This window comes from Archocentrus centrarchus, chromosome 22, assembly GCF_007364275.1.
Source record: "Archocentrus centrarchus isolate MPI-CPG fArcCen1 chromosome 22, fArcCen1, whole genome shotgun sequence".
NCBI classification, from domain to species: Eukaryota; Metazoa; Chordata; class Actinopteri; order Cichliformes; family Cichlidae; genus Archocentrus; species Archocentrus centrarchus.
In genome coordinates, this window is record NC_044367.1 from 10,820,849 (window position 1) to 10,838,240 (window position 17,392).

Here is a 17,392-nt window from a genome sequence, read left to right on the forward strand (position 1 = left end):
TTAGCCTCGTAGGCTTTTTTTTTTTTTTTTTTTTTTTATGGATCCTGTTTCGGCTTTAGCTTCATATTTTATTCTGAAAAGTGTGCGGCCATTTGTCAAAGGACTTTATTTTGAAGGCGTAACCCCGCGTAAAAAGAAGTTGCTGTTGGCAACGGAAATAGGCCACTGTCATCTGGTGGTAAACCTTAGACTGTAACACTATCTTTTAAGGAGTTTTAAAAAATATTTTACTAATTTTTATACTATCTAAGTCTATCTATCTAAGTCTTGGTGATGGTGAACATGGCTGCGGACCTGAGCTCTCTTTCTTTTGAGAGCGGGCTCACTGAGGACGAAAAGAAGTTACTTTACCTTCGTGCGCGCTCGGCTTGGCTGACGTTTTGCGGGTGCGCGCACGCCGCTTTCATGCGTGAACTCATCGACTCCCTTCGGTAAATTATAACTTATTCGCCCAGCATATGAATTTTGCAGTGATTTAAGTCTAGTTTTAAGCCGCTGTATTCCTTTTATAGACGTGCCATCAAAAGACGCGCATCTAAAACCAGAAAGCCACTGGCACCGGGAGAAGACGGTGACCTCTGTGTAGGCATACTTGGGATGGGTCATGTGGGAAAACAGCTGCTCTTATCCCTTCTTGAAAAGACCGACATCAAACCTTCACATATTAAGATCTCCACTAGAAGACCAGAATTAACAGGTACACACAAAAAAGCCTAAATCAGAGAAAAAATGCTTGTGATGCAGTGAATTTGTCTTCACCATCATATACTGTGTATGGATTTTGTATGCTTTAAATGTCACGAGTCACAAAATCTTAAAGTGGACCTATTATCCTCGCTCTTGTTTCCTGTCATTTAATGGTGGTGCTCCTATTAAACATGGTCAAAGTTTCAAATAATGAGCTGTGTTCAAATAATCTCTGTGAGCCGAAGGATCAGGCCTCATACTGGGGTTCCTGTTCTTGGCTCCTATCAGAGGGGACGCCCCAAATATAGTCAGACCTGTTTGCAAGGGACAGCCAATCAGAAGAAAGCGTGGTCTTAAAGGATGAGAAGCTAAAACCGCTTGTTTCAGATAGTGGGTGAACTAAGGGGCTGTCATACACATCACTACAGATTAATCTTCACACAGATGCATTTTTGAGCAGATTTGGGCTGGGGGGGTTTTGTCAGTCTTTTTTCATTCTGCTCATTTAAGACCGTGAACAGTTTAGAGTTGGTGGTGGTGACTCTTCACGAGTTAATGATTAAGCATGTGTTGATTTAACTAAGCTGCACTTGGAGCAAACTTCCGTGTGTACTGAAAAAAGTAATTGTTAAGATCCTTTTACGTTGTGTGTTTCAGAGGAATTTGCCCATACAGAAGTTGAACGTTTCTTTGACAATCGCAGACTGGCAGCGTGGGCAGATGTTCTCTTTCTTTGCTGTCTGCCCTCTCACCTCCCAAATGTCTGCGCTGATCTCCGCTCCCATCTTCCAGAGCGCTGCCTTGTGTACAGTTTCACCTCTGCTGTTCCCGTCCCCTGGTACTGCCACATTCAGACACACCTAGGACCAATATTTTTTTCATTTTTGAGTGAATGAATCACTGTCTTTTGAATTTCTGTCTCAGATTAGCTAAACTTCTCAGGCACAACTACATCCTGAAGCCACAGTATGACTTTGTTGCTTGTGACAATGCAGATGTTTGGCAGTCCTGTCCTTGTGTGGCCGAAGGTTTATCAGATCCTTTACTGACAGAAGCATCGTGCCCTCTCACAGTGAAAGGTACGTCACTTCAGCATCTTTTCATGTCATTTTTTTCATGTGAGGGGACAGCATTTAATATGTGCTTCAGTTGAACTAATTATTTACAAGTTCTGTTTCTAATTTGTACTTTTTGACTCCATATGTAGATGGCATTTCTCTGGGTCTAAACTGGGTGTGTGCAGTGTTGTACAGCCTGTTGAATTTGTGCACATCTTCCAATCTGGGATCTAGTGAGGCTCTCTCCTTGATAAACTTTGTATTTAAGGAGAAATGGGCAAACTGAGCAATTAAAGGTGCAGAGTTTCATCAATTCCTCTCATGCATCTTCTCTTCTTTCAGATGAGTAAGTAGTTTGGGGTTTTTTTTTAATGAGTATGTGTCATATAAATGAATAATCATGTTATATTTTAACTTTTTCTTTATTCCAAAAAGGCCTTTTCCCTGGATTTCTCTTACGGATGCCCAGATCAAGGAGACCCTGCTGCAGCTGCACTTTCTATCAAGTAGTAAATCTGTGCAGCAGTGCATCTCTGCAGCATGTAAATCCCAGATGGAGACGCCAGCAAAATGACACACTAATCAGCCACAGCATTAAAATCACTGATAGGTGAGGTCAGTCTCTACGATGGCTCTTCCTATTCAGCTTAATGTTATTTTGACACCTACTTGTTCTAGACCAAGCACACACACAACTCCCATGGCACATGCACTGCTCTCAGCAGGGCGCTGCACCCTGTTACGCTCAAAAACTTATTGAGCAAATTCATCAGGGGATAAGTAGGAGCAAGCTCAATCGATAGAGACCCAAACCTGCAGCCCCAACGATCTACAACCACTATTCTATGCCAGACAACATATGACACCTCCAGAGGTCTCCTGACTATGGCTCAAGGGGTACATTCACAGCATTAGGTGGGTGTTTTTAATGATGCTGCTGATTGTCTTACACAAGCAGTTTTAGTAATCATTATGTAGTATTAAGGACTCAGCAAAGATTCTGATACTGTTTAGTGTTCATTTTTAATATTTGGCTTTTTAATACTTGGTGTAGTTACAATGAGAGTAAACTGCAAAAAAAGTAGATTTATATTCTGTAATATGCTGAATTTTTTTTTCATTAAATATGATCATGCATCACTTCTTGAAGGCTTAAATAACAATAAAAAGAATTTACATGAAATAAAAGTCTGTTTTTGCTTGGATTAAATAATGTGGCTGATCGGTATAATTCCCAATGCACCTCTCAGGTTGTGTGTCTCAGGTAGACCTTCAGTTGATCCAGCTACTGCTCACCGAAGCCTCATCAGAAACGGTCTCAATGGAATGGTGGCTGTCAAGAAGCCATTTATAATGAAGGGAAACAGGGAGAAAAGGCTGAGGTATGCCAAATTACACAAGAACTGGACTGACAATCAGTGGCAACAGGTCTGATGAATCCAAATTTAAAATTTTTTGATTCAAATTGTCACCATGCATGAAGGAGGTTGAGAGGTACAACAGTGAGTGCCTACAGCCATCTGTAAAACATGGTGGAGGCTCTGTCATGGTTTGGGGCTGCAGATTGCACATTGCCAATGCAGTAAAAGCATACCTGGATAGAAAAACACACAATGGAACACCATCAGTCATGGATTGGGCTCTCCAGAGCTAGGACGTGTGTAGGATCATCTATAAAGAGAGAGAACAAAAGGTAGCCAACATCCAAAGAAGAGCTTGAATGTCCTTTAAAGAAATGACAAGAAAGCTGCCTCAGAGAGTTCAGGCTGTGCTGGAGAATAAAGGTGGCTATATCAAATATTGACTTTCAAGCTTGTTAGGATTACACACACTCAGTTTTTGCCTTATATACTGTATTTTCATATATTTTTGTGGATGTTTCAACAAATTTCTGCACCTGTTCCCCATTTTCCTAGCAAAATATAAAGAAATGAGGGGTGGCTCAAGACTTTTGCACAGTATGGTATCATTAGAAAAAAAAACTTAAAGGGGGAGAAAGAGAAAAATAGAAAAATGACATAAAGCTGTTTCCACTTGTGTTTATGATTTGGCTTAGGGACACCGTTTAAGATTAATTTCAACACTAAGCAGCGGTGACTATCCTCGGAGGAGCTGCAGCAGGATCCTGCCAAGGATGCAGATTCGCTGATTTTCTCAGAAAAGACGGAAGTATCAAAAATCTTTTTTTTTTTTTTCCTGTCAAGTGGCAGCAGCAGCAGCACTGTGGAGAGACCCGTCACATGACTGCGGGGATATGGAGGTGTTTTTCTTCATGCCCTGAGTTTGATTAAACTAAAATCACATCAGATTATCGGCGCTACATTGTGGTGAGATAAGTTAATGGCTGTTGTGTCCGCAGCTTTGGCTGTCTTTTCCCGGCTCGCTGAGTAGCTAACGCGAGCTAGCAGCTAACGGCTAGCCTGGTTACTGAAGCTAGAGTTCCCCACGTGTGTTAAACGCAGTTCGTCTTTACTGCTTTACCTATTAAATCGCAAGGAAATACTATGATTGACGGGGTTCATTATGCGAAACAGCAGTTTGTTTAGTTTATCCAACCTGCGCTAGGAGACTAGCTTCATCCGTAGCCCTCCCTGTGGTTGTAAGGGGCGGGGTTTTATCTTTGCGGCCACGCAGACGGAGGTGTTTGCCTTCTCAGGACGGCCATGGAGAAATTAGAGGCTACATCGCAGCTCCAGTCACGGCTGTCATCACTGTCTTTCTCGTCTTTCCCCGGAGTCACAGCCAAACAGTGCGACAACAGACCACCGGACAGGTAACCTGTTGCTGCAGAAAGTCGCTGCACAGATGGCAGCGTACTGATGTGCACCCTTGCATCTTTAATAATATATACGTTTAATATTTCTGTTCTGTCTTTACTTCAGGCTGCAGAATACAAATCTTTCAGAGAGCTTTACTCAATCCAAAGACAGTATGGATGACACCAAGGAGGATTCAGGACATCTTTCTGAGGTAGGTAATACTGTGTGTTAGGTGAGCTGTAAACAAGTTGCATTAAACAGTAATCAGTAATCATACAATGTAAGGTCATGTCTTTGCAATAATATACCTGATGTGTGTGCATATTGAGGGTAATGAAGAGGCCCCTGCTGAGCTGGCCCTGGGGGAAGGAGGCGAGGAGAACAACAGCGCAGGGAGCTGTCAGCTCTCTGCTGAGATGAAAGGTGAGGACCTGCAGTGTGCCATCATGACTGCTGCTTTGTTCAGCAGTGATCCTGCCTCTGTGGGTTCATAAACATGCCGCTAATTGCAGTGTGCTTGCACAGTGTTTGCTTTAAAATGGTAAATCTACAATCAGAAAATAAGCAGGATGAATTAGCACCGTTGCTGTCATATCTTGTTAACCTCACTGCTGTGTGTTCCTTCCGACGGCAGCCCAGATGCCACCCCTGAACCCCCCGACAACTTGGACATCTGCTGCTGTGAAGGAGTTAAAGGCAAAGCTTCGAACAGAGAAGGACAGTGTGGTGACAGTGTACCGAGGCGACATCATGACGGTCCACGTGCCCACTGTGCCTGAAGCCACAAAAGTGTGCTGGGAGTTTGCCACAGATGGCTACGACATCGGCTTCGGCATCTATTTCGACTGGAGCCCCGTGACGAGCCGGTCCATCACAGTCCACATCAGTGAGTCAAGCGATGACGAAGATGAAGAGGAGGAGCTTGAAGGTCAGGCACTGAAGCCTCCTTTTGTGAACGTAATTGTAGCTTTTAATATGTTTCTCCTACTGCTGGGGTTCCGAGTTGGTGTGTGTTGACTTTGTGGATCGTGTGATTTCTTTAGGGCCCGTCAGCAACGGAGATGTCGAGAAGGGCTCCAAAACTCAAACCAATTCTAACCTGGCTGAAATCCTACCTGTGTACCGCCAGGACAGCCACCTGTCCGTGCTCGCGGGGAGCCACGAATTCCCAGGTGAAGGCACTTACCTCCTGAAGTTCGACAACTCCTACTCCCTTTGGCGAAATAAAACTCTTTACTACAGGGTTTATTACAGTGCCTGAGATGCCAATTTATTGCTTATGAATGTATGATTTACTGAAGAACATTACTCTTAAGAACAATGAACTATTTTTCATTCCACACTTGGTGGCAGAAGGCCGGGGCAAAAATAAAATTCTAAAAAAAAAAAATATATATATATATATATATATATATATATATATATATATATATATATATATATATATATATATATATATATATATATATATATATGAGGGATATCTATTTTTTATCACCATCTGCTTGTTGTCACTTGTTGAATTTATGTTTGTAATCCCACAGATTTCTAATGCTTTAGTCTCTTGCTAATACGTGTTTGAAGAAGCCTTGCATATGTGCCATTTTCCCATGTGTGCACTGTGCTATTTGATCAAGTGCCCATCAAAAAATATATATTGTCTTCACCTGTAACATTTCTATGGTAGCAGTGATCAGGGAACACCTGCACAGGTAAAACTGTTAAAACAGCTGTGATCTAAAGAAAGAATTTTTTTGTGTGTGTGCTCGTGCACCATTTTATTATTATTACTGCTCTCTCTGTGTTACCTGTATTTATCATTCGGCCGTGTAGTCTAACTTATTTTTTTTCCTTGTCTGTATTGACTCTAATCGTGTGATAATTCAGAGGATATTATATAAGTACAGAGATGTCTACTGTCACAGTGGTGTGTTGGCCAAAAAAAAACCTTAGGTTGAATGTACTGAAGCAAGTGGTAACCAGACTGTGCTCTTTATGACACAAATAAAAGCCATCCCTTATCACATAAAGCTCTTATGTAATAAAAAAATCAATATTTACATTTGACTTGCACACTTTCATTATGTTTGGAGGTAGAATTTTTTTTGTCCACGTCTATCCCAGAAGTTTTTTTTTTTTTTTTCATTCCTTTTATAATTTCACTCACTCTTCCAAAGATTTCACAGATCTGGCTGCTGATGTTGCACACAGTACAATGTAAAGCAACTGAGAGTGTACTGTATCCGCACTGTAAGTTATGCTGATGGCATCAAATCCTGAAATTTATATTCCACAATAAAGAGAGTATTGAATCATTGTCTTTGTGATTAATTGAGGGGGTTAGATAAGACCAGTGTGAATGACAGGTGATTGTTGGGACAGCTTGAAAAAAATGCCAGCCAACGCTGCACGTTTTCAACCGCGACCTCGGTCATTTTATAACAGTCTCGCTGCACATCCAGGATTAGAAAGCACTTCAGGGTGGCCCCTTGTGTTTCCATTAAATTGTGGCATTAGGGGATTGATGTAATAGTTACACAGACATGCTGATGAAACCAGGTTTTATTTTCAGCTCTCCCTTAAGGCCCTTCACAATCCTAAGATACAACCAGTCTTGCTTGTGTTTTAGTGGATTTCTAAAAATCAAAATACCTGACCTTCTGAAAAGTATTTATTCTTATTCAAAATACTACAACAGCTCAGGTCTTATAAAGTAAGAATCAGGGGCATTTTTTTTTAGGCTGCAAGTGGTGTTGCAATATATTATAAAGGTGTTTTTTGGCATTGTCACCTCTGAAATGTTGTTCCTGCGGGGGGAACGGAATAATAAAGTAATATAACACAACTCTACATTAACACCATAGAGCTCCAGAACTGACCAGATATATTTAGAATTTAACAAACTACACTTACTGGCCACTTTGTTAGACGCACCTGTTCAACTGCTCTTTAATGCAAATACCTAACCAGACCATCACATGCCAGCAGCTCAATGCTGTAGACATGGTTATAAAGACCTGCTTAAAGTTCAGAGTGTCAGAAGAAGAAAGGTGATTTAAGTGACTTGAATTAAGTGAATGTGGCATGGTTGCCGGTGCCAGACAGGCTGGTCTGAGTATTTTAAATAAGGAATTTAAATAATAAGAATGCGTGCTGCTGCTTAAGCCTTTAGGGTTCTGCGTATTCGTTTTATCGAACAGGAATGACACCAAACAGGAATAAGGAGTCCAATTATTAAATTTAATAAAGCCATTTCAAACAGTTCAGATATCTGGGTCAGACTGCATGCCATGCCCGTGTGAGATGGCATGAAGTACTGGCACATTCTAATTCAACTTACAGTTTCATATAGTCACAGCATATCAGTCTTGATTACATCATTTACAAAACAGAATGTGGAAAACAGAGAATTTCAACAACAGGGTGACCTCGAAGTCTCCATTTCTGTCATTGTGTAGTCTTCGTCAGTGTGGTTCATTGTACAGTCAGAACACAAACTTCATGATGACACGGAACATTATAAGCTTCTGTATTTTTAATCATTATGTTATTTTCCAGACAAATTTCTCAGGGAAGTAAATGTACATAAGATATATATGTGGCATATACCATGAATAATACTACAGTGTGCAGAGGTCACCAAATTTCTGCAGTCAATCACTACAGACCTCCAAACTTCACGAGGCCTTTAGATTATCTCAAGAACAGCACACAGAGAGCTTCATGGAATGGATTTCCATGGCCGAGCAGCCGCATCCAAGCCTTAGAACGCCAAGCACAATGCAGAGTGCTTGGTGATCTAAGGCCAAGCACCTCATCCAGCCAATCATGTTAAGAAATGAACATGATTGGCTGGATGAGGTGTCAATCAAAGTGGGAGGGTCTAGCCTGCCATATAAAATGCACTACATATGTCCAGTGCTGTCCAGTAGTGGTGTGCGATACTGCAAGATTTGGTATCGATCAATACCAAGTAAATACAGGGCCAGTATCGCTGATACTGATACTTTTTAATAATTATGAAGAAGTTTCATAAACTTAAGTGTTTTGTGATTTTTTTCCCCCCTTTCGATCATTAATTAGTTAAAACTCAGGATAGAATTGGGTAAAGTTTATAGGTAAATAGAAAATACTTTAAAAAAACCTTAGAACAGTAACAAAACAATTTCCCCATACATTGTGATGTCTGGATTTTTTCTGAAATAAAGTGTACAAAATGATCACTCAAGAGCCAATTTTCAGGTAGAGTGTTCAGAAAGTATAATGCAAAAATGTAATAAAAAATATCCCTTCATTCACTAATTTTCTGGATTTTTTCTTAAATAAACAAGCTGTACGAAATTATCACTCCACAATGTTATATAACATTTAAAGCAAGTTCTTTTTTTTCCCCCAAGTAAAATATGTTATGTGTCACATGATGGTATAACATTAAAACACTGTGAGGAAGGGAGGAGCAAAGTGTGCCTGCTATGTGCTGTGACAAGAGTGGTACTTAAACAGTCAGCTCGCATCTTTGATGAAACCGCAGCACTGCATACAGGAGAGAAACTGAAGGTAGAGTATCCATCTCATTACACTGGTACTGATCAATATCAATACCAATGTTGGTATCGATATTATCGATATTTGGATCGATCCGCCCGCCACTGCTGTCCAGTTCAGTGCTATCAGTGCATCGGAAGTTGTAAATGGACCACGACGTGGATCAAATATGATTAAGTACATCTGATCATACCCATAATTTGTGTGCCCATAAAATATGGAAATTTTAAAGTCCCTTTAGTGATTCATAATAAATATCCATTGCATTTAGCCAGTGTGTAAATTCCCTTAATTGCTTTGACCTCTCACCTGTGCGTTTTCACAACGGCCTCCAGTTCCTCTCAGCCAATCAGAGGTTCCCACCGGAGATCCAGGTTGCACCGAGTTTTGCTGTTTGCTGGCTACATTTGGAACTTGTTTTGTCGGAATTATCAGTGAAACAACATGGGGAGGCTGAGTTTTTATGTCCTTTGGTCCCTGCGTGACGCTCCGCGCCAGTTTATTAGGTATGTCGTTTGATGAAACAACAACAAATGCGTTAAAAGCACTTTAAGATTCACTATATGCACTCACTCTTCACAGCAAATCTGACCGAAGGCACTTTCAGGTCCATATCCCGCTGCCTCTTCCTAAACAGCTGGTCATCTTCGGTCTCGGACAGTGGGAATACAATGAGACCACCATCTCAGTGGAGGTTTTGGTCAGTGCAGACGTACCAGCTCAGAAGATTGGAACTCTGTCCCCTGAAGTTAGGTACGTGAAGTAGCAGTAAGGTATTTGCAGCCCCCCGTTTCGATTTTCTGAGATCTCTTTGAACTCAGGTGCCTGACTTGGGAAGGTGACTGGAGCGCCGAGATCGTGGCAGTGGCTGCAGAGAGAGGCAGGAGGGGCGTTTATGGCAAGATTTTGCTCACAGTGTCCGGAGAGGTAGGAGAGGTTTAAATGACGGAAAACAAAGCTCATGTATCGAGAGTGACTAGATCCTAACAAACACGTGGATCTCATGTTTGTGTGGAAATGTGTGGTGGGACGCATCGTCACTTAAAAACAAACAAACAAAAAAAAAACCCCACCCCCCACAAACTATTCAGGCTACAGGTGATAGCATGTAAAGGACAAATATAGTTTATCTGAATCCAACTAAACCGACTCCTGTCCTGAGGAGATGCAACAAGCAACAAGCTGAAGTCTGTTCTTAATGGACTTTTTCTACTCTTGTATTTCTTTTTTTTTTTTTTTTTTTTAATTAGTAATTCTCAAAAATGTTTCAGCTGCTGTTAATCAGTTTTTGGGTTTGAGTAGAGATGCATCCACACATGAACCGAGCTCTTTTGAGCCACACGTGACAATTCTAACAATTTTGAGCCATTTGTGTGACTGGTATACAATGTAACTTAATGATACATGTTAGTTTCCTCCCCCTGTGTGAAATTATAAAATAACACTTGCAGAACAGAATCACTGTCTACCATTTTCACCCTGTTATACGTAGCTTCATGGCATTTATTGTCAGTTAATCTTCATTTCTTTGTGGTAGGTTCCATTATACATCAGTGTTAGGCATTGTGTCAATATGTGAGAGATGAGGTGCGCATACACCTGGGCCGCCTGGTCAACCTTACTGTGCTGTATCTGTAGTATCAGTATAAACAGTTCAGTTTGTGGCCGATTTTGCACAGTGGTTTGTTTCTTGCAATGACTTGTCCAGCCACACGAGAACTCCAGTGTCTTCAGCAGTACCCCTTTGGTTCAAAGGAAATGCTTGTTCCCAGAAGGGCACGATGTGACCGATCCTTCCACCACATTACACCAAAGTACTGAAAATGAAACGGTGAGATAAACGGGGCCAAAATAGTTCAGTGGCAATCCACACTTTGGTTTTGATGTGTCTTAATTGTTCAGTTAATACAAAACCTTACAGATAACTTCTGAGATGTCACACCTGGGTGACAGCATGTGCTTTGCTGAGATCCAAGTGAATAAAGTTGACACCAGCGACTCCGCTGTGGAGAATAAACCTCCAGTGTGGCCTACAGTGAGTGTTATGCTTAGGTGTATATTAATGTGTGCATGTGAGGGCAGTAACTAATGCAGGTCAGTATGCTCTGTGTGACTGAAAGGAAAAGACACCCAGGCGTACAGTCATTAGTAGGAGAGGCCAGCTCAGGTGGAGCTCTGAGGATGTGGACAGTCTCTCAGAGGACATAGACCAAGCTTCAACCCCCAAGAAGAGGAGAATGAACAGCCAAGAAGAAATGACTGTGCTCATAAAGAATGAGAACAGAGGAGGTCAGAGACAAAATAAAAATTTATTATGGTTAAATCTGATTGCACAAAATGGGCTTTGACAAAGATTTCTGATTAGTTTCAGCTTGTCCGTCAAAGCGTTGGTGCCATACTGTGTGTCTGAGTGACCCTGATACTGCCATCCTCATCGGAGGGGAAACTTCAGAGCAAAAATACTGCAAGGACTCCTTGTGGAAGCTCGAGTTAGGTCAGTGGGGTTTGTTGGATGTTTGGCTACATACACTGCTCAAAAAAAATAACAATTAAAAAAAATAAAAGGAACACTAACTAGTGTAGGATCAAGTCAGTTAAACTTCTGGGATATTGATCTGGTCAGTTAAGTAGCACAGGAGGTTGTTAATCAGTTTCAGCAGTTTTGGTGTAAATCAAAGCAGGAATAATTTCGCAGGTGGAGGCCACTGACATTTTCCCCCCTCATCTTTTCAGTTTTTTCACTACTATTGCATTTGGCTAGGGTCAGTGTCACGATTGGCAGCATGAGGTGATACCTGGACCCTAAAGAGGACCCTGACCAAACAATCAGAAACTGACTTCATGAGGGTGGCCTGAGCACCTGATGTCCTCTAGTGGGTCCTGTGCTCACTTCCCAGCACTGTGGAGCCCAATTGCCATAGAATACCAGTCCACCCTTTGCTTTTCACAAATGAGAGCAGGTTCACCCTGAGTACGTCTGGAGAAGCTGTGGAGAATACACTGCCTGTAACATCTTTCAGCATGACCGGTTTGGTGGTGGGTCAGTGATGGTCTGGGGAGGCATTCAAGGGTTCACAGACCTCTACAGGCTAGGCAACGGTACCCTGACTGCCATTAGGTATCAGGTTGACCCACTATCAGACCCTACACTAGTGCAGTGGTTCCACCTGGTGCATGACAGTGCCTGGCCTCATGTGGTGATAGTATGCAGGTAGTTCCTGGAGGATGAAGGAATTGATACCATTGACTGGCCCCCACACTCACCTGACCTAAATCCTCTGCACCATCATCACCTGCTCAGTGATGCCCTGGTCCAGATCTGGGAGGAGATCCTCCAGGACACCTTCAGTCATCTCATCAGGAGCATGCCCCAATGTTGTCAAACATGCATACAAGCATTTGGGGGCCATGCAAACTTCTGAGTATGAGTTGCTGCAATGAAATTTTTGGCAAAATGGACTACCTGCAGCTTCATTTTTTCACTTTGATTTTCAGGTTGAATTCAACCCTCTGTAGGTTAATCATTTCCATCAAACAATGTGGCATCCTTTCATCCCTGACACATTACTCAGTCCGTATCAGTATAGATATCCAGCATGATTTTTTTCCCCCTTGAGATCTGATGTGTTTCCAAAGTGTTCCTTTAATTTTTTTTGATGAGCGTAGATCAGTTGTCTATATCCATTTCATTGGATGAAATGAAGGGCCCAGACTGAAAGTGTGTGGCAGCAGTGGAGGAAGCATTTGTACTTAATCTTTACCTGACCTCGTTTTAGACAGTGATTTCTGGTTCCCAATGAACTCCTCTGATTCTGGACCTGAACCACCATGTGCCCGAGGACACAGTGCAACCTATGACCCAGACTCCAAAGCAGTCTTTGTTTACGGTGGCCTGAGGGAGGGTCAGCGTTACACGGAGCTGTACATCCTTAATACTCTGACCTGGAAGTGGAAGCTTGTCAATGTGGGTTTGTTGTTAACATTTTGTGTTTCCACATTCCTGAAAAGAATGCATGTGTGAATGAAATGGGCTGTTTACTTGCCTTTTTATTGCTGTATTTGTGGATATTTTCTGTCCTTAAGGCAAAAGGGAATGTTCCAAATTTGGCATATCACTCTGCAGCCTTTTACAAAAAAGAGCTTTTTGTCTTTGGCGGAGTTCAGTCAAGCCATTCTTCAGGGGATAAATCCTGCAGTAATGCTCTATACATCTTCAACCCAGAGTTTGAACTCTGGTACCAGCCCATTGTGGAGGGGGACAGACCTCTGCCTCGGTTTGGGTCAGTCTTAGATAAACTTATTTTACCTTAAATGCCATCTTAATTTTCCTGAATGCTAATTCTCTGCTTATTGAACAGGCACACGGCTACACTTCTGTCTCAGAAGTTGATCATATTTGGTGGACGCAAGACTGCTGCCTACTTTAATGACCTCCATGTGTTAGATCTGGGTAAGATGAAGATTCACTGACTGCCTTAGATAGAAACTGAGTGACCAGGATTGCACTGATCTTTGTTTTCTCTACTGAGTGAAGGATTCATGGAGTACACAGCTGTGAAGAGTGGGAACATGCCACCACTGCCTCGAGGGTGAGTAAATGAATCAACCTTGATAAATGTCATCCATGTAGCCATCTGGTTTTAGCATCCTTGGGTATCTCAGAAAGAGATTTAATGTAGTTTAACAATAAATGTATCTAAGTGAGATTATTCTATCTTTGGGCAGTGCTTGAGTTCCTCTTTTCTTTTAATTGAACATAATACACATTTAAAAACACGTAAAGACTGACTATAATAATGGTACAGATGAACCCCCCTTTTTATATTTAAATGAACAGATTTCATGCAGCACTCCCAGTTTCAGACAATAAAATTTTAGTCAGTGGAGGCTGCAGTGCAATCGGAGTTCTGCAGGATGTACACGTCTTTAATACAGGTGAGTACTTATTCCAGTGTTTTGACATTTAAAAATAATGTGTGTTCAAGTTTGGGTCAGTGTTTTTTTTTTGGCACTAAGCATCAGTGGGAATGAAATCAGCTGCTTTTGATCAAGCATCCTTTCTTTTCTTCGTCAGATACCAATATGTGGAGTTCACTGGCATGTCCACTGCTTTGCTCCAAGCCTCGTGCTGGACACAGCATGATACTTTTGGGCAGCACTATGCTAAGAGACACCGAGACACCTGGACAGGGTAAAAATGTCAAAATCCAGTGTGCATTGCTGGTGTTTGGTGGCTCAGACTGCTCCGGCTCCTTCTACAATGACACAGTCAAATGCACAGTGGAGATTCCTGTTGACGAATGATGTGATCTGATGTGAGAAAAGAGCATTTTGTGTGGAAGAGTAATTCTGCTTTGTTTTTTCTCTCATCGATATATATTTTTGTGTGTGTGCGCGTGTGTTCACTGTGATTCTTTTTGTTTATTGTATGAGTCTTCAGTAATCACCATCCAGGCAATGTTCCACTTTGCATAGCAAATATGAGCAGCATGTTTTACACATTATTGCCCTTCACCCCTTCTCCATGGATCTGTATGAATTTAAACGCAAATTAAAGTCAAAGTTTAATTTCATGCTAAAATACTAATAAATGGTTTTTTTTAAATTTGAAGTTTCCTTGTTGTTTAAAGTAACTGCACTGGAACAGTGGCTTTTGAAGCATTTTATTTAACAGTGTACAAAGAAACTGATGTTATTTTAAGCACGCAGATCAACAGGTGTATCTGGTTGGCGTGATGGGTGGCTCACTTGGAAAGCTTCAATCTCAAGTAAGGCTTCATTTAACCTTTTGATGGTTGGATACTTCCCAACGTCCACTTTGAACCTGTGGAGATAAAAAGCACAACGGTGATGCTTCTCTGTATAGGCTGTTTAGACTGTGCTCATGCCTCTTGATGCAAACAATGATAATACTTGGCTGATCTGTAATGCTAACTAATGTAACTACATACTTTCTTTGGTTGGTGGATGTAGACGATAGACAAAAATTAGTTCCTGCGTGGAATAGTGCAGGAATACTGCTGGAAAGAGATGCTGCTGCTGCTACTAAGCTTTAAATGTATGTGAAAGCTCAGCATCTCTTTCCAGCAGGTTTTGGTGCTTTGAGCGCCACAAAGCTAGTGCCATCTGGTTCCATTATATTTAAAAGAAGGCAGGCATTGCTGGAGCCATATCTCCAATTCTGGTCAGCTCACACAAAACAAAGTGATATATAGCACTACATGCCAGAGGGAAAATATGTAAATTGGATTTTGTGGAGAACTGTTTGCATTAAAGTGGCACTTCTATTGCAGTTTTTATGAAATGTCTCATAGCCTACCTCTCTGCATTGTAGACTTGTGGGACCAGACAGATGTCTGCCATGGAAATCTAAAAGAGAATCAGAAAGTAAAATTAAAAAACAAACAAACAAAAAAAAACAGTGCTGTAATTCACCCAGCTGCTATATGACATTCATGATCTTACCTCATCACCTACACAGTATTTCCCTGCCGTTCGCTTAAGAATTGGCTCGAGAGCTGGGGGATAATGACATGAGCGTGTAAATCAATTTAGAAAATTTGCCTTGTGATGAAAATAACTCCAATGTATAGAGCAGGGGTGTCAAACATAGGGCCTGTGGGCCAGAACTGGTTCACCCACTGAATGACTTTGAAAAGCGTAAATATTAGGACAGAAATTTTAGAAGTTTGTTTCTGTATTTTTACTGTATTTTATAACATTGTCAATTTTAAAAGCCTCCCTGCCTGTGACGTTACAGTGAAATAAGATGGTTAAGCTAAGGAGTCACGCTTTGTAAGAATGCACTTATCCTTATTTACACTAAAACAAAGGGAAGGTGAAAGGTTTTTGGTCTGTATGTGGCCCATGAGCTAAAAATGAGTTTGCTACAGAAGAGAGGCTTCCACCTACCTTGAAAACCACGGTCAATGAAGTGCTGAGCCCACTGCATCTTCTCTGCTCCTATTTTCTGGATTACATACAAATTCTGAAACAACCAAGAATAAATAATGATAAAGCTACTGGTTTTGCAGGTTGTCAGTGACATGCAGGCTTTAATTTTTTTGTAAACCAGAGTAGATATTTGAACTGAAGGTTTCATAGTTTGTGTTCTGCTCACCTGCAGGGGCTGTATACCCGAGGCAATGAGGTCACTTATCATCCTGACCTGGGCGCGTGCCTTTGGGTCTGCTGGAAGAAGAGGAGGTCCTGGTCTGGTCTCGTCGATGTACTGGATCACTGCCAACTACATGAGGGGAAAAAAAAAACAAAACGCTGTCGGTAAAGGTAGTAAAATAAGATAATTATGGTGAGATGAAAGCAGACTCACTGACTGAGAGAGAGTGATGCCATCAATCTCCACTGCAGGCACTTGTTGCATGGAGTTTAGTGCTTTGTAGTCCTCTGTAAGCTTTGGCACAGACTGTTATCAGACTAGCACATGATTTCAAAACGTGCATGAATCTATTGTTCATTTCAGGCAGTACTATGCTAAGACACTTCATATTATTTCAGCATGTCTTGACTTTCTTAGGCAAACAATCACGTACAAACTATCATGTTTGCTTTCATATGGGTTGAGTGTATTTGCACACTACCTGCTGCCCTCCATCTTTGATCAGATTGACTGGAACCTGGTCATAGTCAACACCTTTCAGAGCAAAGGCTGGTGCACAAAAAAGTTAATTATCTTAGTAATATATTTCTGTAAGTAAGCAGAATAATCCTAAGGCATGACTTACCAATGCGAACCCTCCAGGAGCAGGAGCTTCTGAAGTATCCATGAAGTATGGGCTGCATAGAAAACAGAAAATAGTCAGTTTAAAATTAAAGCCAGTTATGCTTTGTAGTCTTGTACGCTGGGTTCACCTTGGTCTGGGTTGCCATAGTTCACATAGATTTCCCTCGACTAGACTGGATCAGCTATTGCAAGTAGTTTTTTTTTTTTTTTTTTTTTTTTTTAACCAAATCTCATCCACTTCGAGCAGCCAATAGGGTGTGCTCCCTAAACTCCCTCCTACCTACTCTTTGGTCCATGACTAAGCACCATTTGGGCTTCATATGGTTCAAATTAACCAGCTGATGCACAGATACTTCGCATACAGCCAGCAGTAACAGTGATATTACAGTACCTTAGCGAGGCAAACTAACGACAGGCGCATTGTCGTGGCTGTGATAACACTTTAATTTTTGGGATGAGCGCCACTGTTGAAAGATCACAAACACTTCACAGCAAAGTCCCACTTTGTTGATCGTCGCATGTGGATACAGCTCTGCGGGGACACATTTCCTGGCAAATTGGGGACTGACTTGTTTTATTAGCCAATAGTCAATAGAGTTCCG

General features: G+C 41.5%; 4 protein-coding genes across 5 annotated transcripts; 3 read left to right on the plus strand and 1 right to left on the minus strand.

Annotated features, from left to right (window-relative positions):
- Window positions 1-158: 158 nt before the first annotated feature.
- Window positions 159-2,817, plus strand: noxred1 (NADP-dependent oxidoreductase domain containing 1). The gene is given in 7 exon segments (XM_030718891.1): window positions 159-431; window positions 513-697; window positions 1,345-1,525; window positions 1,612-1,766; window positions 1,895-2,018; window positions 2,020-2,091; window positions 2,181-2,817. Coding segments are annotated over 7 exon segments (1,014 nt in total). The 5' UTR covers window positions 159-273; the 3' UTR covers window positions 2,320-2,817.
- Window positions 2,818-3,940: 1,123 nt separating this feature from the next.
- On the plus strand, window positions 3,941-5,886 carry tmed8 (transmembrane p24 trafficking protein 8). Its single transcript, XM_030718892.1, has 6 exons — window positions 3,941-4,072; window positions 4,402-4,518; window positions 4,628-4,715; window positions 4,834-4,927; window positions 5,139-5,432; window positions 5,548-5,886. The coding sequence occupies exons 2-6, from the start codon at window positions 4,409-4,411 to the stop codon at window positions 5,763-5,765; spliced, it is 804 nt and encodes a 267-aa protein (XP_030574752.1). The 5' UTR covers window positions 3,941-4,072; window positions 4,402-4,408; the 3' UTR covers window positions 5,766-5,886.
- Window positions 5,887-8,997: 3,111 nt separating this feature from the next.
- On the plus strand, window positions 8,998-14,629 carry LOC115773010 (acyl-CoA-binding domain-containing protein 4). The gene is made up of 14 exons (XM_030719502.1): window positions 8,998-9,061; window positions 9,385-9,555; window positions 9,632-9,802; window positions 9,871-9,976; window positions 10,758-10,880; window positions 10,971-11,084; window positions 11,170-11,338; window positions 11,415-11,543; window positions 12,826-13,013; window positions 13,133-13,329; window positions 13,408-13,499; window positions 13,584-13,638; window positions 13,887-13,984; window positions 14,124-14,629. The coding sequence occupies exons 2-14, from the start codon at window positions 9,494-9,496 to the stop codon at window positions 14,351-14,353; spliced, it is 1,734 nt and encodes a 577-aa protein (XP_030575362.1). The 5' UTR covers window positions 8,998-9,061; window positions 9,385-9,493; the 3' UTR covers window positions 14,354-14,629.
- A 67-nt stretch (window positions 14,630-14,696) lies between these two features.
- gstz1 (glutathione S-transferase zeta 1) lies at window positions 14,697-17,339 on the minus strand. Of its 2 annotated transcripts, none has more exons than XM_030718998.1 (9): window positions 17,182-17,339; window positions 16,792-16,843; window positions 16,648-16,715; window positions 16,380-16,460; window positions 16,170-16,295; window positions 15,962-16,037; window positions 15,515-15,567; window positions 15,369-15,418; window positions 14,697-14,873 (listed from the first exon to the last, which is right to left on the minus strand). In XM_030718998.1, the coding sequence occupies exons 1-9, from the start codon at window positions 17,209-17,211 to the stop codon at window positions 14,747-14,749; spliced, it is 663 nt and encodes a 220-aa protein (XP_030574858.1). In that variant the 5' UTR covers window positions 17,212-17,339; the 3' UTR covers window positions 14,697-14,746. The 2 variants fall into 2 exon arrangements, with proteins under 2 accessions (XP_030574858.1, XP_030574859.1); XM_030718999.1 differs by lacking the exon at window positions 17,182-17,339 and adding an exon at window positions 16,919-17,015.
- Window positions 17,340-17,392: the final 53 nt, after the last annotated feature.